The sequence below is a fragment of the Piliocolobus tephrosceles genome, chromosome 16, assembly GCF_002776525.5.
Source record: "Piliocolobus tephrosceles isolate RC106 chromosome 16, ASM277652v3, whole genome shotgun sequence".
In the NCBI taxonomy this organism is placed as follows: Eukaryota; Metazoa; Chordata; class Mammalia; order Primates; family Cercopithecidae; genus Piliocolobus; species Piliocolobus tephrosceles.
Genome location: NC_045449.1, coordinates 45,561,567 through 45,584,336, shown reverse-complemented (window position 1 = coordinate 45,584,336; position 22,770 = coordinate 45,561,567). Strand labels below are relative to the sequence as shown.

At 49.0% G+C, this 22,770-nt stretch overlaps 2 protein-coding genes and 2 non-coding genes across 6 annotated transcripts in view; all 4 read right to left on the bottom strand.

Annotated features, from left to right (window-relative positions):
• The window catches only part of SNF8 (SNF8 subunit of ESCRT-II), a 17,717-nt gene extending 16,322 nt beyond the window's left edge, over positions 1 to 1,395 (bottom strand). For all 3 annotated transcript variants that reach the window (XM_023204386.2, XM_023204384.2, XM_023204385.2), the window contains exons 1-2: positions 1,240 to 1,395; positions 489 to 539 (exon numbers count right to left, since the gene is read on the bottom strand). In XM_023204386.2, coding sequence (XP_023060154.1) covers positions 489 to 539; positions 1,240 to 1,293 — 105 coding nt within the window. In that variant the 5' untranslated portion in view covers positions 1,294 to 1,395. The remainder of the gene's footprint in view (positions 1 to 488; positions 540 to 1,239) is intronic.
• A 2,642-nt stretch (positions 1,396 to 4,037) lies between these two features.
• On the bottom strand, positions 4,038 to 4,197 carry LOC111537730. The gene has a single exon (XR_002730094.1). It is a non-coding gene; the product is annotated as a U1 spliceosomal RNA (small nuclear RNA).
• Positions 4,198 to 10,470: 6,273 nt separating this feature from the next.
• On the bottom strand, positions 10,471 to 10,574 carry LOC111537743. The gene has a single exon (XR_002730104.1). It is a non-coding gene; the product is annotated as a small nucleolar RNA U13 (small nucleolar RNA).
• Positions 10,575 to 12,388: 1,814 nt separating this feature from the next.
• GIP (gastric inhibitory polypeptide) lies at positions 12,389 to 21,852 on the bottom strand. Its single transcript, XM_023204387.3, has 6 exons — positions 21,773 to 21,852; positions 20,405 to 20,511; positions 16,911 to 17,081; positions 14,853 to 14,945; positions 14,008 to 14,109; positions 12,389 to 12,556 (listed from the first exon to the last, which is right to left on the bottom strand). The coding sequence occupies exons 2-6, from the start codon at positions 20,488 to 20,490 to the stop codon at positions 12,547 to 12,549; spliced, it is 462 nt and encodes a 153-aa protein (XP_023060155.2). The 5' UTR covers positions 20,491 to 20,511; positions 21,773 to 21,852; the 3' UTR covers positions 12,389 to 12,546.
• Between the last annotated feature and the right edge of the window lie 918 nt (positions 21,853 to 22,770).

The following is a 22,770-nucleotide window of genomic DNA, read 5'->3' as shown; positions in this document are numbered from 1 at the left end:
AAAAAAAAAAAAAAAAAAATTAGCTGGGCATGGTGGCGCATGCCCATAGTTGTAGCTACTCGGGAGGCTGAGGTTGGAGAATCACTTGAACCCGGGAAACGGAGGCTGCAGTGAGCCGAGATCATGCCACTGTACTCCAGTCTGGGCAACAGAGCAAGACTCCGTAAAAAAAAAAAAAAAAAAAAACCCTCAGAATAATAGGGGTTCCCTCCTTATGGGACTGTAATGAGCTGTAATGAGGACTGAACAAGACAGCATATGTAAAGAAAATAGACAAATGCCTGGGACATTACAAGCATGTAATCACTCAAATATGTTGGCCATTATTGTTATTAGCAAGTCACCTAAAAGATCTCAGCGGCTCAGAAATCAAAATTTGCCAAACACCCTATTTCTAGTTCAATCTACACAATCAAATTCGTATCCAAGGTGTTTTGGCCAACCCTGTTAGGTCTCCCTTCCTGCCTGGGGCCCCCCAGCCGACTCACCTGGGCTAGTTGATCCTCAGCCAAGACCGTCCCTCGCTCCTTATACTTGGCCTGTCAGACAAAGAGACCAGCATGAGTTAAGAGAGTGAGTGCTGGGGGCCGGCGCGATGGCTCATGCCTGTAATACCAGCACTTTGGGAGGCCAAAGTGGGCGGATTACGAGGTCAGGAGACTGAGACCATTCTGGCTAACACGGTGAAACCGTCTCTACTAAAAATACAAAAAATTAGCCGAGGGTGGTAGTGGGCGCCTGTAGTTCCAGCTACTCGGGAGGCTGAGGCAGGAGGATGGCATGAACCCGGGAGGCGGAGTTTGCAGTGAGCCAAGATCGCGCCACTGCACTCCAGTCTGGGAGACAGAGCAAGACTCCGTCTCAAAAAAAAAAAAAAAAAACAAGAGAGTAGGCGCTGGGGTCCCCCACTTGTGCTGCCACAGCTTTGGGATGAAAAGAGGAGGGTTTCTCTTAAATGGTTTTCTTAGGGAGAAGGATAGGGTGAAGGAGTAGAATCGACGACTGTAGATTTGTGAGTAGAGTCCCATTTGTAGTTAAAACTTGGGTAAGTGGGAGAAAGGGCTGGGCATCTGGGAACGCTGCCAATCCACCGGAAGCTGGAGACATTCTGTATCCCGGGGCCAAGCAGCCCGTCTCAGATTCTGCTAGGAGGTAATTAACGGGTAGGACTCGGCTCCGGGAGATTTCAGTCTCGCACGGGTCAGGGGCAGGTTGTGGGTCGGCCTTCTTCCTGCTCACCTCTGCAAGTTTCTTCTTGGCGATGGCGCCAGCTCCCACCCCACGGCGGTGCATTCCCACCCTGGGCCCGCGGGCCGCCCAGCTGCAGCGACCCCAGGTCTCCGCGTCCGGGGCTCCGCCACCCGCTCCCCAAGGCGGAAGCCCGAGCCGCGCGTCATCTGCACGCGCCGGAAGCCACGAGGCGTATTTCCTGCCGCGGGGCTGAGTGTCTCCGGTTGCTACCGGTTAGGCAACCCTGCCTTTAGCTAGTGGCCAAGATTCTCAAAGCCTCGCGGCGAGGAAGGCACGAATATTCGCGCGCGGCCGAGGCCCTTGTTGGCTAGTGCTGGGACGTGGAGCCCCGGCCGCCAAGACCCAAGCTTGTGCATTCCGCCCACGTAGGCGCCTGGCGCCCTGGTCTTCCTCGACTGCCCCTCCACTGCCTGGAGGTCATCAAATGCCCCTGGACCACCTCTTACGTGCCAAACGCTGTGTTGGCCATCCAGGGTTCCATATTGAGCATAAAATAGCCCTCTGCCCTAACGGAGTTAATCTGTTGGAATCACATACAAAGGATTCTGACTACGAAGGGCCTTTAAGTTAAGTTGAACTCTGAAGTCAGATTGCCTGGCTGCGAAGCTCAGTTCCACTACATATGGTACAGGAACTTAAGGCAAATTATTGTAATGTCTTTATGGTTCACTATCCACAGTAGTGAAATAGAGTAATACCTACTCATGGCCGGGCGCGGTGGCTCAAGCCTGTAATCCCAGCATTTTGGGAGGCTGAGGCGGGTGGATCACCAGAGGTTAGGAGTTCGAGACCAGCCTGGCCAACAAGGCGAAACCCGTCTTTACTAAAAATACAAAAAAATTAGCAGGGCGTGGTGGTGCGCATCTGTAATCCCTGGTACTCGGGAGGCTGAAGCAGAAGAATCGCTTGAACCCAGGAGGCAGAGGTTGCGATGAACCAGGATTGTGCCATTGCACTCCAGCCTGGGCGACAAGAGCGTTACTGTGTCTCAAAAAAAAAAGAAAAAAAAATGTAGTAAATCATATAGTGCAATGCCTGGCACACAAATAAATGTCAGTTATGATTGTTATTCATTGTTTGAGATAAAATCAGTCATCTGTGGCTGGGCGCGGTAGCTCACGCCTGTAATCCCAGCACTTTGGGAGGCCGAGGTGGGTAGATCACGAGGTAAGGAGTTCAAGACCAGCCCGGCCAAGATGTTGAAACCCCGTCTCTACTAAAAATATAAAAAATTAGCCGGGCGTGGTGGCAGGTGCCTGTAATCCTAGCTGCTCCGGAGGCTGAGGCAGAGAATTCCTTGAACCCAGGAGGCAGAGGTTGCAGTGAGCAGAGATCCTGCCGATGCACTCCAACCTCGGCGACAGAGCGAGACTCCGTCTCAAAAAAAAAAAAAAGGAAAAAAAATGAAAAAGACCTAGGTTCCTTAAGCGAACCAGGAGGTGGTAGTTAGGCTTCTCCACATGGAAACCCCTTAGTTTCACTGGCCATGACCAAAAACCTGCAGTTGTTTCCATGTTTAGGCGCTGACCACCAAGGGTCCCGGGTTGGAAAGGAAGAGAGAAAGAGAGAGAAACGGAGAGAGAGCGAGAGAGAGAGATTCCCCTTTATGGAGCAGAAAGGAAAAGGAAAAGGGGGAAAATAAATCCCAAACTTTGGGCTTACGTTTTCCTCCTGGCTGTCTCGCCAAAATGTGTTAATGGTGGAGGGTGTCCAGGTTCTTGAGGTCTTGAAAAAACAACTGGACAAAACACACAAACAAAGCAAGGAAGGAATTAAGAGATTTATTGAAAATGAAAGTAGCATGGGCACAGTGGCTCATGCCTGTAATCCCAGCACTTTGGGAGGCTGACCCGGGTGAATCACTTGAGGTCAGGAGTTCGAGACCAGCCTGACCAACATGGTGAAACCCTCGATCTACTAAAAAAAATACAAAAGTAGCCAGATATTTTGACACACACCTGTAATCCCAGCTACTTGGGAGGCTGAGGCAGGAGAATCACTTGAACCTGGAAGGCCGAGGTTGCAGTGAGCCAAGACCGCACCATTACACTCCAGCCTGGGCAACAGAGGGAAACTCCATCTCAAAAAAAAAAAAAGAAAGAAAAAGAAAAAAGAATGAAAACTCTACAGTGTGGGAGTGGGCCCAAGCATAAGGCCAGGCAGATCACCTGAGGTCAGGAATTTGAGACCAGCCTGACCGACATGGTGAAACCCTGTCTCTACTAAAAATACAAAAAATTAGCCAGGCATGATGGCGCATGCCTGTAATCCTAGCTACTTGGGAGGCTGAGGCAGGATAATTGCTTGAACTCGGGAGATGGAGGTTCCGATGAGCTTAAAAATGTAGCTGCCATTTTGGACCTAGAGGAATGGTGGGACCATGAGTCCAATGAGCTTCAATCCCCAAGGATTTTACGGAGCAGACTGTCATACCAGCCCTACGCCACCAATCTCTAAGTGTTTATTTATTTATTTATTTTGAGACAGAGTCTCGCTCTGTCACCAGGCTGGAGTGCAGTGGCACGATCTTGGCTCACTGCGACCTCTGCCTCTTAGGTTCAAGCAATTCTGCCTCAGCCTCCCGAGTAGCTAGGACTACAGGCGCACGCCACCATACCTAGCTTTTTTTTTTTTTTTTTAGTAGAGACAGGGTTTCACCATGTTGCCCAGGCTGGTCTTGAACTCCTGAGCTCAGGCAATCCGTCCACCTTGGCCTCCCAAAGTACTAGGATTACAGGCGTGAGCTACTATGCCCAGCCTATTTTTTATTTTTATTTTTTATTTTACTAGAGCACGAACACAGTCCCCCACTACCACAAATTACGCAGTCGAGTTTCCCACATTTGGGGAAATCGCAGGAGTCAGCACATTCGGAGTGCAATGGATGAGCCTCACCCTGAGAAAACCACCTTCAGGATAATGGTATCTCCCCTGCCAGGAAAGTATTGAGTGTTTATGAGAAAGAGAAATAATGTTCTGTCTTACTAAAGCCACTATTATTTTGTGTTTTCCTGTTATTTGAAGTCAAATCTATTTCTTTTTTCTTTTTTCTTTGAGACGTTGTTTCACTCTTGTTGTCTATGCTGGAGTGCAATGGCATGATCTCAGCTCACTGCAATCTCCACCTCCTGGGTTCAAGCGATTCTCCTGCCTCAGCCTCCCCGGTAGCTGGGACTACAGGCGCACATCACCACACCTGGCTAATTTTTGTATTTTTAGTAGAGACAGGGTTTCGCCATGTTGGCCAGGTTGGTTTCAAATTCCTAACCTCAAGTGATCCACCCACCTTGGCCTCTCAAAGTGCTGAGATTCCATGTAGGAGCCACCACCACCAGCCATCATAAGAGGCCTTAACTACATAACCTCCAAACACAAAACTTGGTACCTTAGGTACTCACTGACACCATCTAGATACACCTGCTTCCTCCCTTACTCTTTGACTCGTTATACAATGCCCTAAAGTATGCACACTGATCTGCTCACTGACAATGAAGACCTTAGATTTAATAATTCATGCCTTCAAATGCATGCACACATGCCTAGTTCCTTTTTTTTTTTTTTTTCTTTTTTTTGAGATGAAGTTTCACTGTTGTTGCCTGGGCTAGAGTGCAATGGCGCGATCTCAGCTCACTGCAACCTCTGCCTCCCAGGTTCAAGCGATTCTCCTACCTCAGCCTCCGGAGTAGCTGGGATTACAGGCATGCACTACCAAGCCTGGCCAAGTTTTTGTATTTTTAGTAGAGACGGGGTTTCTCCGTGGTGGTCAGGCTGGTCTTGAACTCCCGACCTCAGGTGATTGGCCCGCCTCGGCTTCCCAGAGTGCTGGGATTACAGGCGTGAGCCACTGTGCGCCTGACTTTTTTTTTTTTTTTTTTTTTTTTCCGAATTTCGCTCTTGTTGCTCAGGCTAGAGTGCAGTGGTGTGATCTCAGCTCACTGCAACCTCTGCCTCCCAGGTTCAAGCGATTCTCCTGCCTCAAACTCCCAAGTAGCTGGGACTACAGGTGCCCACAACCGTGGCCGACTAATTTTGGCTTTTTAGTAGAGACGAGGTTTCACCACGTTGGCCAGGCTGGTCTTGAACTCCTAACCTCAGGTGATCCGCCTGCCTCGGCTTCCCAAAGTGCAGGATTATAGGTGTGAGCCACCATGCCTGGCTTGCCACTGCACCCAGCTGTGCCTAGTCCCTTAGATGCACAAAGTGGACCTCAATAGCTGCACTTGTGGCCACACTCCGGCAGACATGCTCATCCTCCTATGCAGATACATTTGTACCCTTTTATAATTTTAGGGAAAATATGCTGACCAGTGATATCCTGGTAAGGGTTTAACAACTACCTTGCCACGTGGGGAGAGGGGAACCCTGATTTGTAGCATTTGCCTATGTCCATGGTGTAAATACTCTGATCATGGGCTTGATATGTTGCCAGGATGGTGTATGGTGGCTATTCACAGGTGCCGTCACAGGGCACTACAGCTTTGAACAACTGGGCTTAAGTAGATGGGACAAAGGCACTTGCCACTGTGCCTGCTTCCAGCACATCACTGAATGTTGACCATTACGAATCCCTCATTTGCTTTAACTGACTCATTGGCTTTGTGGCAGGGTGGCTAAGAACATGGTCTTTTTTTGTCGGGGGATAGAGTTTCGCTCTTATTGCCCAGGCTGGAGTGCACTGGTGCAACCTTGGCGCACCACAACCTCCGCCTCCCGGGTTCAAGCGATTCTCCTGCCTCAGCCTCCTGAGTAACTGGGACCACAAGCATGCACCCCCACACCCGTCTAACTTTGCATTTTTACTAGGGATAGGGTCTCTCCATGTTGGTCAGGCTGGTCTTGAACTCCTGACCTCATGTGATCCGCCTGCCTCGGCCTCCCAAAGTGCTAGGATTACAGGCGCGAGCCACTGCGCCCAGCCAGAACATGGTCTTTTAATTTTTTGTTGTTGTTGTTGTTGAGACAGGGCCTCATTATGTCACACAGGCTGGAATGCGGTGGTGCCATCATAGCTCATTGTAACCTTGAACTCCTAGGCTTAAGGGATCCTGTGACCTCAGCCTTTCAGGCAGCTGGGACTACAGATGCATGCCACCGTGCCTGGTTAATTTTTTTAAATTGTCATAGAGATAAGGTCTGGCCGCCGGGCGCAGTGGCTCAAGCCTGTAATCCCAGCACTTTGGGAGGCCGAGACGGGCGGATCACAAGGTCAGGAGATTGAGACCATCCTGGCTAACACAGTGAAACCCCGTCTCTACTAAAAAATACAAAAAGCTAGCCGGGCGAGGTGGCGGGCGCCTGTAGTCCCAGCTACTCAGGAGGCTGAGGCAGGAGAATGGTGTAAACCCGGGAGGCGGAGCTTGCAGTGAGCTGAGATCCGGCCACTGCACTCCAGCCTGGGCGACAGAGCGAGACTCTGTCTCAAAAAAAAAAAAAAAAAAAAAAAAATGAGATAAGGTCTGGCCTTGTTTCCCAGGCTGGTCTGATCTCCTGGGCTCAAGAGATTCTCTCACCTTGGCCTCCCTAAATACTGGGATTACAGGTGTGAGCCAGTGCACTCAGCCTCCAGTTGACCTCTAAGATTTCTTTCAGCTGTGACATTCTTGGTTTCTATTCCTTTAGATTCCTGGAGCTCCTGGAATCTATACACACAATTTAGAGCAAGTCTTTGTTAAGAGGGTTTATTTTAGTGATTCTCCATGATAGAACTGATTGTCTAGAGGAGAAATTTGAATCTACATTTCTGAGGTCTTGGATGTCTTCGGGGGAGGTTGGTGAATCAAAAAGAGTTAGTTTTGAGCTGGACATGATGGCTCACACCTATTAATACAATTCCAGCCACAGAGCAGAAGTGGGTGGAGTACTGAGGCGGGAAGATCTCCAGCCCAGGAGTTTGAGGCTGCTGTAAGCCATGATCACACCACTGCACTGTAGCCTAGGCAACGGAGGGAAACCCCCAACTCTAAAAAAAGAAGTTAGTTTTTTTCCATTTGTACAACGTTCTTACTATGGGCTCGGCATTGTGCTAGGCATTTTGTAAACATTGTCTTCTTTTTTTATATATATCATGGTGGTGTCATTTAAAGCCTTATCATAACCCTTTAAAAAAATATAATATAATAATTGTTATTAACCATGCACTGCACTGCCTCCATGAGGTAGAAAATTAAAAGCCTTAAAAAGCCTACAAAACTACCTATCGGGTTCTATGCTCACTACCAAGGTAACAGGACCTGTGCTACAAACACCAACATCATGCAATGTTCCAATGTAACAAATCTGCACATAAATATCTGTATCTAAAATAAAAGTTGAAATTTTTTTTCAAAAAGAAAATTGAGCTGGGCGTGGTGGCTCACGCCTGTAATCCCAGCACTTTGGGAGGCCAAGGCAGGCAGATTACCTGAGGTCAAGAGTTGGAGACCAGCCTGGCTAACATGGTGAAACCCTGTCTCTACTAAAAGTACAACAATTAGCTGGGTGTGGTGGCACATGCCTGTAATCCCAGCTACTTGGGAGGCTGAGGCAGGAGAATTGCTTGAGCCCAGGAGGTGAAGGTTGCAGTGAGCTGAGATCTTGCCACTGCACTCCAGCCTGGGAGACAGAGCGAGACTGTCTCAAAAAATATAAAAAATAAAAAATAAAAATAAAAATAAAAGAAAATCGGCCGGGCACAGTGGCTCAAGCCTGTAATCCCAGCACTTTGGGAGGCCGAGACGGGCGGATCACGAGGTCAGGAGATCGAGACCATCCTGGCTAACACGGTGAAACCCCGTCTCTACTAAAAAATACAAAAAACTAGCCGGGCGAGGTGGTGGGCGCCTGTAGTCCCAGCTACTCAGGAGGCTGAGGCAGGAGAATGGTGTAAACCCGGGAGGCGGAGCTTGCAGTGAGCTGAGATCTGGCCACTGCACTCCAGCCTGGGTGACAGAGCGAGACGCCGTCTCAAAAAAATAAAAATAAAAATAAATAAAATAAAATTTAAAGTAGGCTGGGTGACACAGCAAGACTCTGTCTCAAAAAAAAGGAGTTTTGTTTGATTAGCAGAATACCTTGAGGCACAATCCTACCCCTCCCATTGTCTTGTGTTCTCCCCATTTTGCTCACTGCCAGCCCTTGGGCCAATCTGGTTGCCACTCTCTCCCTGATTTGATTTTATTTATTAATTTTGGTTTTAGGTAATTTATTAGGTTAACTTACAGACAGAAGGGTGGTCTTGGGTGGCCACAAGACGGGTAGATCTCCACACAACAACCCCCAGACCCAGGGCTTATATCCTGGGGAAAATTATAAGCGCTTTGGTAGGAATGTATAGATGTTTACAAACTTCACAGCCTATGATTTCTGCAACAGCATCAAGGGTTGTTTTGGAGGAAACTTACAGTGAATAAGCGTCCCTACAGAAAGCGTAATACATCAAATAGACATTTTGGAGGCACTTCTGGGTAAATCAGAAATTACATGTCAGATTAGGATTTAAAATAAAGTCCCTCTCGTGACCACTCCACTCATCTAATCTGGCTCATACAACCTCATGCACCCACCTCTTCCACGATGGTTCCTCAGCCTGTAGAGAAGGGGGTGCTGTGGTCATTTCCATGGCATGGGTGGACAGGTTGCATTAATTTGTTTTATGCTTATTAACAGAGGCCACACCAACAATACAAACAATGAAACCTGGCCAAGTGACTTTAGCAGCTTTACAGCTGGTCCTGGGCTTTGTGTCTTTTGTGGGTTGATGGCCCATCCTCTGCATTGGAAAAGAGTACACAAGGCAGTTGCTTTCCAGGCTTCTGGGGTGTCCTGGTGTCTTAGCTATGGATCTCCCAACATCTACAGGTCCCAGGGTGACAGAAGCTGCAGCACAGTTACCTGGACCTCCCAGAGCAGAGGATAAGGAGCAGTGAAGACAGGATGGAGCTCTGATTGGAGCAAGAAACCCACTCCATGATATATGTGTGTGTTTGTGTGTGTGTGTGTGTATATGTATGTGTGTGTGTGTGTGTGTGTGTGTGTGTGTGTGTATATATATATATATTTTTTTTTTGGAGATCAAGTCTCACTGTCATCCAGGCTGTAGTGCAGTGCTGCAATCTCAGCTCACTGCAACCTCTGCCTCCCAGATTCAAGTGATTCTCCTGCCTCAGCCTCCTAAGTAGCTGGGAATACTGGTGTATGCCACCACACTCAGCTAATTTTCTGTATTTTTAGTAGGGATAGGGTTTTGCCATGTTGGCTAGGCTGCTCTTGAACTCCTGGCCTCAAGTGATCCACCTGCCTTGGCTTCCCAAAGTGCTGGGATTACAAGCATGAGCCACCACGCCTGGCCACTCACTCCCTGATTTTATTTTATTTTATGTATGTATGTATGTATTTATGTATTTATTTATTTTTGTCACAGAGTCTTGCTCTCTCACCCAGGCTGTAATACAGTGGCTCACGCCTGTAATCCCACTACTTCGGGAGGGTGAAGCAAGCAGATTTCTTGAGGTCAGGAGTTCAAGACCAGCCTGGCCAAATGGTGAAACCTGTCTCTACTAAAAATACAAAAATTAGCTGGGCGTGGTAGTGCACACTTGTAATCCCAGCTACTTGTGAGGCTGAGGCAGGAGAATTACTTGAACCCAGGAGGCGGAGGTTGCAGTGAGCCAAGATCACACCATTGCACTCCAGCGAGACTCTGTTTCAAAAAAAAAAAAAAGAGGAAGGTCTTTATGACTCAAGGATCTTTTAAATAAGTACATAAATATAAAAATGAAAGTCTGGGCCTGGCACAGCAGCCCACACCCCGTAATCCTAACACTTTTGGAGACCGGGGCGAGAGGATCACTTGAGGCCAGATGTTCAAGACCATTCTGAACCAGATGGGGAGACTCCTTTTTTCTTTTTCTTTTTTTTTTTTTTTTGAGACGGAGTCTCACTCTGTCACCCAGGCTGGGGTGCAGTGGTACAATCTCGGCTCACTGCAGGCTCCTCCTCCTAGGTTCACGCCATTCTCCCACCTCAGCCTCCTGAGTAGCTGGGATTATAGGCACCCACTGTCATGCCTGGCTAATTTTTTTGTGTGTTTTATAGAGATGGGGTTTCGCCATGTTGTCCAGGCTGGTCTCAAACTCCTGACCTCAGGTGATCCACCTGCCTTGGCCTCCTGAAGTGCTGGGATTACATGCGTGAGCCACCACACCTAGCCAAGACTCCTTTTTTCTTTTTTTCTTTTCTTCATGTCAGAAGGGTAATGTGCCAACATTGTAACAAGGTTCAAGGGTGGCACATCTCACACATGCCCATAAACACCCAATCATCACACTCATGTGTTACAAAAGTATCAGAGGTTCAGAACTTTTCTCTACACAATTTTTTTTTTTTTTTTTTAGTTACCTGGGCGTGTGCCTGTAGTCCCAACTTTTTCCAGCTACTCGGGAGGCAGAAGTGGCAAGATAACTTGAGCCCAGGAGCTTGGGGTTGCAGTGAGCTATGATTACAGCACTGTACCCCAGCATGGGTAACACAGCAAGACTCTCCCAGAAAAACAAACAAAACCACAAAAAAACTAGAGGTCTTTCTTTGTCACCAGACTTTAAGCTCTTCGGGGGCAAGGATTGTGTCCATTTGTTTCATTGCTGTATATACAATGTTTAGCACAGCCCTGCCAATATTAACTTTCCAATAAGTGTTTGTAGAATAAATAGATGAATTAACAGATGCAAGTAAAAACCATCATTTCCTTTTCTTTTTTTGTTTTTTGGACACAGGGTCTCACTCTGTCACCCAGGCTGGATGTAGTGCAGTGGTGTGATCTCGGCTCACTGCAACCTCCACCTCCTGGGTTCAAGCGATTCTCATGCTTCAACCTCTCAATTTGCTGGGATTACAAGCATGTACCACCATGCTTGGCTCATTTTTTTTTTTTTTTTTTTTTTTTTTTGTATTTTTAGTAGAAACAGGGTTTCACCATGTTGGCCAGGCTGGTCTCGAATTCCTGACCTCAAATGATCCTTTTCTTTCTTTTTTTTTTTTTTGTGCATGACGGAGTCTTGCTCTGTTACCCAGGATGGAGTGCAGTGGTGCAATCTCAGCTCACTGCAACCTCCACCTCCTGGGTCAAAGCGATTCTCCTGCCTCAGCCTCACGAATAGCTGGGACTACAGGTGCTTGTCATCATGCCCTGCTAATTTTTGTATATTTAGTAGAGACAAGGTTTCTCCATGTTGCCCAGGCTGGTCTCAAACTCCTGACCTCAGGTGATCTGCCCACCTCAAGCTCCCAAAGTGGTGGGATGACGGGCTTGCGCCACCACACCAGGCCCTCTTTTCTTTTTTCTTTTTTTATTTTAAAGATGGGGTCTCCAGCAGGTACGATGTCTCATGTCTGTAATCCCAGCAGTTTGGGAGGCCGAGGCAGGCGGATCACCTGAGGTCAGGAGTTCAAGACCAGCCTGGCAACATGGCGAAATCTCATCTCTACTAAAACTACAAAAATTAGGCTGGGCACGGTGGCTTACACCTGTAATCCCAGCACTTTGGGAGGCAGAGGCGGGTGGATCACTTGAGGTCAGGAGTTCAAGACCAGCCTGACCAACATGGAGAAACCCTACTGAAAATACAAAATGAGCCCAGTGTGGTGGCGCATGCCTGTAATCCCAGCTACTCAGGAGGCTGAAGCAAGAGAATCAATTGAACCTGGGAGGCAGAGGTTGCAATGAGCAGAGAGCTCACCATTGCACTCCATCCAGCCTGGGTAACAAGAGCGAGACTCCATCTCAAAAAAAAAAAAAAAAAAAAAAATTAGCCACGCATGGTGGAGGGCGCCTGTAATCCCAACTACTCAGGAGGCTGAGGCAGGAGAATCGCTTGAACCCAGGAGACAGAGGTTGCAGTGAGCTGAGATTGCACCATTGCACTCCAGCCTGAACGACAGAGTGAGACTCCATCTCAAAAAAAAGAAAAAAAACAAAACAAAAAGATGGGGTCTCACTCTGTTACCCAGGCTGGACTGGAACTTCTGGGGTTAAGCAATCCTCCAGACTCAGCCTCCCAGAGTACTGGGATTACAGGCATACACCACCATGCCCAGACCATATTTCCTTTCCACTGCGTGGTGCCCACACACACAGAGATACACAAAGACAAACCATGCCCTGTTAGTGCTCAGTAGTCATTTGAATAAATTTTCACAATGCACTCGACTTATCTCAGCATAAACTTTATTGGTTTGGCTTCTCTTGGCTATTCTGGAGTGGGGCTGAGGCAGGAGCTAAGTGAAGGGCAGAATCCAGTCCTGAGCTGGGTGTGGTCAGAGTCACCGAGACCTGGGGAGAGTGGGGAAAGGAGAGGAAGGTTATGGACTTGGAGTCAGCCAAGCACGTTTATCCTGGGACTCAGCCATTGTTGAACCCCTCCTACCTTCAAATCACCTTTTTAAATATTTTAATTTTTATCAATTTACTTTTTTTTATTTTTTTTGAGATGGAGTCTCGCTCTGTCACCCAGGCTGGAGTACAGTGGCGCAATCTCGGCTCACTGCAAGCTCCACCTCCCGGGTTCTTGTCATTCTCCTGCCTCAGCCTCCCGAGTAGCTGGGACTACAGGCTCCCGCCTCCATGCCAGGCTAATTTTTTGTACTTTTAGTAGAGACGGGGTTTCACCATGTTAGCCAGGATGGTCTTGATCTCCTGACCTCGTGATCTGCCCGCCTCGGCCTCCCAAAGTGCTGGGATTACAGGCATGAGCCACTGTGCCCAGCCTCATTTTACTTATTTTTTAAGAGATAGTCTCACTGTGGTGCCCAAGCTGGAGTGCGGTCACTATTTACGGATGTAATCATAGATCATTGCAGTCTTGAACTCCTGGCCTCAAGCAGTGCTCCCACCTTTGCCCCATCAAATCACCATTTTAATGATAAGTAATCCAAATAATTCACAAAAGTACAGAGACCGTTACCCACCTTCCTACGGAGATTTTCTCACACCCTCTTCATGGATCTGCTCACGCTCCTGTCCCTTCTTCCCCTCCTGAGGTTCCTGTTCCAGATTTGCTCCCTCAATCCCTCCCTAGCTGCTCAGTATCAGTGTCTGAAGTGTTTTGGTTTCCGTGCCCCCCTGTCTGCATCATGAGGATCCTGTCTCACCCTTTAGGAGGACAGGTCTCTTCATAATATTTAGTCCCTCAATTCTGAGACATAAGGAATGGACTGAAGAATTTTCTAGCTGATGAGGTGGATTCAAGAGACCATTGAAGCCACCAATGGCCACAGAGAAAGGAAACATGCCTCCAACTATGCAGTTTCCCATCACCAGGAAGGTGCCATGGCCCAAGGGTACAGAGGGAAAGCTGAGAACAGGATGGAGCTCAGCTCGGTGGGTAGGATTGGGGACAGGCAGGGCACAGGATGGGCTCAGCTCAGTGGGTAGGGATAGGCAGGGGAGAGCAGCACCTCACCTGCAGGAGTGAGGAAGAACAAATAGTAATCAGAGCTGCTAACCTTGCAGAGCTCTTATTACTCCTCAAAGGTGGCCCTCAGGTCTCCATTTGAATTATCTTTATTTTTCTTTTGTTTTTTTCTTTGTATTTTTCCACTTGCGTTCTCTTACTTAAAGCTCACAACATCCCGTTAAATGATTCTATACCTCTGATTTTAATGAAAACACTGAGGTTCAGAAAGGCTACGTAAACAGCCAGCATGTGGAGGGGCAAAGATCTGAATCCATGTCTGATGCCCAAGCTCAAGTTAGAACTGCTGTGCAACACCACGTTCCCCTACCTGCGCCTGCAGAGGTTTTTCTGATCCACCAAGCAGGCCAACAGCTCTTGAATCAGCAAGTCCCGCAGCAAATCTTCATCGCTGGGGTTCTTGGGTGGGGAGCTGCAAGGTAACAGCCTCTGGCTGACTGTTTTAGCCTGAGCCGCGCCCAAAGAGAGTAAACACAGGACTGGGGACACCACTGAGGGGCAGCCACGGATGGGGGGAGGGAGCCAACACAGCTGCCTCTCTGTTGGCTCAGCTCTGAGATCTGGAGCCTCCTTTCTGCCAGCCCCACCCAGCACTGCCTGCCTGGGGAATATGGACTCTTCCTACAGGGAGAGTCAAACAAAATTCTGGTGTGAGATATTCCGCCCATCCACCTCTGCAAGTGTTCCAGAATGCAGACAGTACTTTGGGCACATTCACTTTTTGAAATGACCTGTGCCATTCAGAGAGGGGATAACTGATTTCAGGGGAGTGGGCCTGGGAAGATCCCCCACTCTTTCACAAACAGCCTTCCCGAAGTTTGGCAGGGAGAGGTGGTGAGGCCAGAACCTGAGGTCTCTTCTTTCCTGCCCTTCTCCTGACTCAGTGACTCTGCTGTGTATGAAGTCATCAATCTTAGAAACCCTGTCCCTGAAACCCCTCCTAGCACCCCTCCCCTGTTCCTCCAAGTCTTCTTCCTTAAGCTTGGGGCTGACCTCCAGGAGTTTGCTCAATGAAGACCCCTCTTTGAACTCTTTAGAGGAAGACGATGCTTATCACGGGTCCTTGCTCTGCTCTGGGGTCAGGGAGAGGGAACAATGAGGTGGGAGCAGGGCAGGAGAGTCGGCTGCCTCCCTTCCCTCTGCGCCTTGACTCACCTCTGTGGCTCCAGTGCCTCCTCCTCCTTCCTATTAGCTTGAGTGGCCAGCTCGAGTGCCGGAGCCTCCCTCTGGGTGATGTTGTGTTTCCAGCTGGGAAGATAAAGATTAGAGAGTGGGCAAGCTGTGGAGACTCCAGTCTAGAGACACTTGAATCTTTTAGTACCTCAACCCCAAAAGCAGAGGGTACCTTTCTCCACTCAAGCCCACCCAGTGGTGGTCTTCAGCTGCCTCCACCAGTGAACAGCTTTTCAGAATCTACCACGCTGACCAGAGACAGCGGGGAAAGAGACTTGGCATAGAGCAGGGAGAAGGATAAGGACAGTTCATCTTCTCTTCACTTTTGTGTGTTTGTGTGTGTGTGTGTGTGTGTGTGTGTGTGTGAGAGATAGGGTCTGGCTGTATTGCTCAGACTGGAGTGCAGGGGCACCATCTCGGCTCACTGCAACCTCTGCCTCCCAGGCTCAAGCCATCTTCCCATCTCAGCCTCCCGAGTAGCTGAAACTACAGGCAGGCATTACCACACCACACCCAGCTAATTTTTGTAGTTTTTGTTTGCCATGTTGCCCAGGCTGGTCTCGAATGAACTCATGAGCTCAAACAATCCACCTACCTGGGCCTCCCAAAGTGTTGGGATTACAGGCGCGAGCCACGGTGCACAGCCAATCCTATTTTCTTTCCTTTTTTTTTTTTTTTTTTGAGACAGAGTCTCACTCTGTTGCCAGGCTGGGGTACAGTGGTGCGATCTCAGCTCACTGCAACGTCTGCCTCCAGGGTTCAAGCAATTATCATGCCTTAGCCTCCTGAGTAGCTGGAATTACAGGCATGTGCCACCACACCCAGCTAATCTTTGTATTTTTAGTAGAGACGGGGTTTCACCATGTTGGCCAGGAGGGCCTCAATCTCCTGACCTCATGATCTGCCCGCCTCGGCCTCCCAAAGTGCTGGGATTACAGGTGTAAGCTACTGGGCCCGGCCCTAGCCAATCCTGTTTTCAAAGTCTGAAGTGGCCATCGCCAAGCAAGCAGTCATTAGGAGCTCGTCTCTCCCTCCCTTCATCCTCAGACCCCTGGGGCTCCTCTCTGAGCTCCCATACATCTTCTGACTCCTCCCCTTAGAAGTAAAGGATTAGGGCCAGCACAGTGGCTCACAATTGTAATCTCAGCACTTTGGGAGGCCAATGTGAGTGGATCACTTAAGCCCAGGAGTTTGAGAATAGCCTGGGCAACATAGTAAGACTCTGTCTCTACAAATAATTTTAAAAATTAGCCAGGCATGGTGTTGTGAGGCTGTAGTCACAACTACTTGGGAGGCTGAGGTGGGAGGATTGCTTGAGCCCAGGAGGTCAAGGCTACAGTGAGCCATGATGGTGCCACTGCACTCCAGTCTGGGTGACAGAGAGAGATCCTGTCTCAAAAAAAGAAGGGAGGCTGGGCGCGGTGGCTCACGCCTGTAATCCTAGCACTTTGGGAGGCCAAGGCGAGCAGATCACAGGGTCAGGAGATCGAGACCATCCTGGCTAACACGGTGAAACCCTGTCTCTACTAAAAAAATACCAAAAAATTAGCCGTGCATGGTGGGCGCCTGTAGTCCCAGCTACTCGGGAGGCTGAGGCAGGAGAATGGCATGAACCCGGGAGGCGGAGCTTGTAGTGAGCCGAGATTGCGCCACTGCACTCCAGCCTGGGCGACAGAGCGAGACTCCGTCTCAAAAAAAATAAAAATAAAAATTAGCTGGGCATGGTGATGCATGCCTGTAATCCTAGCTACTCGGGAGGCTGAGGCAGGAGAATCACTTGAATCCAGGAGGTGGAGGTTGTGGTGAGCGAAGATTGTGCTATTGCACTCCAGCCTGGGCAACAAGAGTAAAACTCTGTCTCAAAAAAAAAAAAAAAAAAAAAAAGAAAAGAAAAGAAAAGAAAGAAGAAAAAGAAAGATGCCGCCTGGGGTTGTGCATCATGTGGCCTGTGTGGCCACAGCCGATGGCCTCCTCTGAAGGTAGGAAGGTAGAGCCCAGAGCCCAGCACAGGGAACAGGAGGAGCATAAGCAACGACTCACTCATTCTTCTTCCCTTTTTGGGCCAGCAGCCAGTTTACGAAGTCTTGTTGGTGAATCTTGTCCATGGCAATACTATAGTCACTGATGAAAGTCCCTTCGGCGTACCTGGGGCCTCGAGGTTGAGGGCTGCTCACCTTAGCATGAGATCCGACAGGCAGGGAGGGGAGAAGGCTGGAAATAAGGGTGCAGAGAAGGGGCAGAGATCGGGGGAGAATCACAAGGCTAGGATAAATGACTATCACTAACAGGAGGCAGACACTTGAAAACAAACGAGTCCGTTTTTATGGAGACTCCCTGCAGATCCACTCCCCCACCCCACCCCACCCCAGGCTTTATCCTCAGCTCCAGGGCCCACTTCCTGTAGCCTCAGTGTGTGTGGCTCTAGATTCTGGCCAAAAAGGGATCAGGGGCCAGGCGCGGTGGCTCATGCCTGTAATCCCTGCACTTTGGGAGGCCAAGGCAGGCGGATCACCTGAGGTCGGGATCGAGACCAGCCTGACCAACATGGAGAAATCCCGTCTCTACTAAAAATACAAAATTTAGCCAGGTGTGGTGGCACATGCCTGTAATCCCAGCTATTCAGGAGGCTGAGGCAGGAGAATCACTTGAACCCGGGAGGTGGAGGTTGCAGTGAGCCGAAATCGTGCCATTGCACTCCAGCCTAGGGAACAAGAGTGAAACTTCATCTCAAAAAAAAAAAAAAAAAAGAAAAAGAAAGCTGGGCGCAGTGGCTCACAACCTGTAATTCTAGCACTTTGGGAGGCCAAGGCGGGCGGATCATGAAGTAAGGAGATAAAGACCATCCTGGCTAACACGGTGAAACCCCATCTCTACTAAAAAGACAAAAAAATTAGCTGGGCGTGGTGGTGGGAGCCTGTAGTCCCAGCTACTTGGGAGGCTGAGGCAAGAGAACGGCGTGAACCCGGGAGGCACAGCTTGCAGTGAGCTGAGATCACACCACTACACCCCAGCCTAGGTGACAAAGCGAGACACCATCTCAAAAAAAAAAAAAAAGGGATCCGGGTCCCCCTCATCTGAAAGGACTGAGTCACACAATTCCCTCCTTTATTCCTCCTGCCCTGGCCCTTCCTGATTCAATTTCTTGGTTCACATTCCGTAATAATAGTCAACTCATACAAAAGCACTGACTGTGACTCTGGCACTTTATAAGCCCTTGAATCCATAACATAATTTCATCCTCACAACATCCTATGAGGTAAGTTCTAGTTATATCCCCATTTTGTGAGTGGAGAAACCAAGGTGCAGAGATTACCTTATTATTATCTTATTATCTGCCACTCCGTATAGGTAACAGATCCAGGATTTACCCCAGGCCATCTGGGCTCAGATCTATGTTCTTAACATGTACGTGATACAGGCCAGGTGCAGTAGCTCACGCCTGTAATCCCAGCACTTTCGGAGGCCCAGGCAGGTGGATCACAAGGTCAGGAGTTCAAGACCAGCATGGCCAAGATGGTGAAACCCCATCTCTACTAAAAATACAAAAATTAGGAGGGCGTGGTGGTGGGTGCCTGTAATCCCAGCAGCTTGAGAGGCTAAGGCAGAGAATAGATTGAACACGAGAGGCGGAGGTTGCAGTGAGCCAAGATTGAGCCATTGCACCCCAGCCTGGGCAACAGAGCGAGACTCTATCTCAAAAAAAAAAAGAAAGAAACATCTACATGATACTGTTCTCTTCTTGTATGTGTTCTGACATCTGTGCCTCAAATTTACAAATTACATATGCCAAATTTATGTGGGCATATGGTTTGTCCTTGCACCTGAGAAAGCCCAACTCTACTCAAACTAGTTATTTCTTGGTCCTGAAAACACAGTCTGAGCCCCCTGCTATATTCGCTGGTCATATTCTCCGCTTTGCCACATGGTACTCATGATGATTTGTGACATGCCTATATGGTTCTTGGTTTATTTCCCCCTTGGATCTGTGTGCTTCATGAAGGCAGGAGGCATTTGTGGACCAATGTTCACATACATCCCTTGTGCCTGGTACAGAGGAGGCCCTCTCTAAAATTTGATTGAAAGCATGCATAATGGCCGGGCATTGTGGCTCACGCCTGTAATCCCAGCACTTTGGGAGGCCGAGGCGGGTGGATCACTTGAGGACAGGAGTTCAAGACCAGCCTGGCCAACATGGCAAAACCCCGTCTCTACTAAAAATACAAAAAAATTAGCTGGGTGTGGTGGTAGGTGCCCGTAATCCCAGGCTGAGGCAGGAGAATTGATTGATCCGGAGAGGCAGAGGATACAGTGAGCCAAGACTGCACCACTGCACTCCAGCCTAGGTGACAGAGTGAGACTCCAACTCAAAAAAAAAAAAGCCCAGGCACGGGATTACATGCCTTCAATCCCAGCACTTTGGGAGGCTCAGGCGGAGAGATCATCTGAGGTCAGGAGTTCAAGATCAGCCTGGCCCACATAGTGAAACCCCATCTCAGGCCGGGCGCGGTGGCTCAAGCCTGTAATCCCAGCACTTTGGGAGGCCGAGACGGGCGGATCACGAGGTCAGGAGATCGAGACCATCCTGGCTAACACTGTGAAACCCTGTCTCCACTAAAAAATACAAAAAACTAGCCGGGCGAGGTGGCAGGCGCCTGTAGTCCCAGCTACTCCGGAGGCTGAGGCAGGAGAATGGCGTAAACCTGGGAGGCGGAGCTTGCAGTGAACTGAGATCGCACCACTGCACTCCAGCCTAGGTGACAGAGTGAGACTCCAACTCAAAAAAAAAAAAAGCCAAGGGAAGGCCTAACTCTCCTAAAAACACAAAAATTAGGCAGGTGTGTTGGCAGGCACCTGTAATCCCAGCTACTCAGGAAGCTGAGGCAGGGAAAATTGCTTGAACTCAGGAGGGAGAAGTTGCAGTGAGCCGAGATTATGCCACCACACTCCGGCCTGGGTGACAGAGAGAGATTCCATCTCAAAAAAAAAAAAAAAGAAAGAATGCATTCATAAGCCTGGGTAACATGGCGAAACCTCATCTCTACAAAAAATTCAAAAAGTAGCCGAGCATGTTGGTTCGCGCCTGTGGCCCTAGCTGCTCGGGAGGCTGAGGTGGGAGGATACTTGAGCCTGGCAGGCAGAGGCTGCAGTGAGCTGTGATCACGCCACTGCACTCCAGTCTGGGCGACAGAGCAAGATTCTGTCTCAAAAAAATAAAAAAGAAGAAAAGAAAGAAGCAAACATGCATAAATGAATAAAGCATTCATTGGGAAGGGAGACTCATCTTCGGACAATTAACCACCAGGAAGTCCCTCCAGAGATCTAACCATAGTCTCTCCCACTGTAACAGTGGCACACAATAAATCCTCTCTGGCTCGGTGCTCACTTTGCACTCACATTGCCGGCAGGTATTTCCCTGGAGCTTCCTACTTCTTAGCCTGGATTCCTTCCCTTTCTCACCTCCCACTTGAAACAAATCCAGAACCTGTCATCCTAGCCCCTCCTCTTCCCCATCCCTTCCTTCTCACCACTCCTACCTGGAGTGACCCTCTTTCTTCTCTCCTAGTCCCACTGCCAGGAACAGGGACAGCAACAGCAGAGCGAAGGTCTTCATGGCCACCATCTTCTAAGGTTATTTCCTGAGCTAAGACAGAAAAAAACCAGGTCATGCTGAGAGAGCAACCAGTAGGGGCTCTGAAAGCTGGGGAGGGGCAAAGCCTTGAGGTTTGGACCTTTTCTTTTCCTTTTTTTTTTTTTTTTTTTTTTTTGAGATGGAGTCTTGCTCTGTTGTCCAGGCAGGAGTGCAGTGGCACAATCTTGGCTCACTGCAATCTCCACCTCCTGGGTTCAAGCCATTCTTCTGCCTCAGGCTCCCGAGTAGCCTGGACTACAGGTATGTGCTGCCACGCCCGGCTAATTTTTGTATTTTTAGTAGAGACAGGGTTTCACCATATTGGCCAGGCTGGTCTCGAACTCCTGACCTCGTGATTCGCCCACCTGGGCCTCCCAAAGTGCTGGGATTACAGGTGTGCGCCATCGCATTGGGCCAGTTTGAACCTTTTCTAAGAGCCTGGGGCAACACCTTGAGGGAAGGTGAGGGGTGCTGTGTGCTGGAGTTAGTGACTAGAAGGGACATGGAACCTGACCAAGAGATGGACCAGGCTGAGTTTAGTGGTTCATGCCTGTAATCCTAGCACTTTGGGAGGCCCAGGTGGGTGGATCACTTGAGATCAGGAGTTTGAGACCAGCCTGGCTAACATGGTGAAATCCTGTCTCTACATAAGACAAAAATTAGTCAGGTGTGGTGGTGTGCGCCTGTAATCCCAGCTATTCAGCAGGCTGAGGCACAAGAATCGCTTGAACCTGGGAGGAAGAGGTTGCAGTGAGCCAAGATCGGGCCAGTGCACTCCAGCCTGGGAGACAGAGTGAGACTCCATCTCTAAATAAACAAACAAACAAACCATCAGAGCTAGCTTCTCATTTCTCTTTCTCTTTTTTTGAGAGAGGGTTTCACTCTGTCACCCAGCTTGGAGTGCAGTGACACAATCGTGGCTCACTGCAGCCTCAACCTCCTGGGCTCAGGCAAAACTCTCACTTCACCCTCCCAGGTACGTAGCACCACAGGCATGTGCCACCATGGCCAGCTAATTTTTTAAATTTTGTATAGAGATCGAGTTTCCCTCTATTGCCCAGGCTGGTCTTGAACTCCTGTGCTCAAATGATCCTCCTACCTCGGCTCCGAAAGTATTGGGATTACAGGCATGAGGCACCACACCTGGCTATCTTCTCACGTCTCATATAGATGAAGAGAAAAGTAAGATGCCAGGGCTGCTGAGCATCTCAGAGTTGCCAAGATCTACCCACTCTCAGGTCATCTCATCCATCCCTGTCTCCACTTCTCTTACCAGACTTTCTTTCCAGCTCTTCCAGAAGAAGGACAGATAGAGGTCTCCTTTCCCTGTCTTCTGGACCTTCTGAGCCTGCTGAAGAAATCAGGCCCCAGCTCCTTTATATTAGGCATAGACCTGCTGATTAGCCTAAAAGCATCTTATCTCAAGAAATTAAGCCCACAGCTCCTGCCACATTAAGTCCATTTTACACATAATAGAGTTGCCCTTTCCACCTGAACTGTGCTAATTGGTGATTAACATTTGGCTATCTCCAGCTGTTGTCTGGGGCCTGCCTGTGGGTAGGATACCCTAAGTACCCCCTCTTTTCTTCCTCCTCCTCTCTTCTGGGCAAAGGGCCCACTACTCTTCTTCTATGCCCTACTTCCTTTGCAGTTGCCCTCAGTTAGAAAGGGTACTTGTAGGCCAGGCACGATGAATCACGCCTATAATCCCAGCACTTGGGAGGCTGAGACGGGTGGATCACCTGAGGTCAGGGGTTCGAGACCAGCCTGGCCAACATGCTGAAACCCTGCCTCTACTAAAAATACAAAAATTAGTCGGGCATGGTGGTGCACAGCTGTAATCACAGCTACTCGGGAGGCTGAGGCAAGAGAATCACTTGAACCTGGGAGGCAGAAGTTGCAGTGAGCCGAGATCGAGTTCACTACACTCCAACATGGGCAACAAAGCAAGATTCTGTCTCAGAAAAAAAAAAAAGAAAAAGAAAGGGGGCTGGGCGCAGTGGCTCACACCTGTAATCCCAGCACTTTGGGAGTCCGAGGTGGGTGGATCATGAGGTCAGGAGATGGAGACCATCCTGGCTAACACAGTGAAACCATGTCTCTACTAAAAATACAAAAAATTAGCCAGGTGTGGTAGTGGGCACCTGTAGTCCCAGCTACTCGGGAGACTGAGACAGAAGAATGGTGTGAACCCGGGAAGCGCACGTTGCAGTGAGCCGAGGTGGCGCCACTGCACTCCAGCCGGGGCAACAGAGCAAGACTCCATCTCAA

Bases quoted from the DNA above. Each gene is read 5' to 3' on its own strand.
- GIP (XM_023204387.3), bottom strand. From the start codon at position 20,490: ATGGTGGCCATGAAGACCTTCGCTCTGCTGTTGCTGTCCCTGTTCCTG. The intron at 17,082-20,404 runs GTAGGAGTGGTG...CCTTATTTCCAG, and splicing joins AAGAAAGAGGGTCACTCCAG to CCTTCTCCCCTCCCTGCCTG. The intron at 14,946-16,910 runs GTGAGTCGTTGC...TTATCTTCCCAG, and splicing joins CAAAAAGGGAAGAAGAATGA to CTGGAAACACAACATCACCC.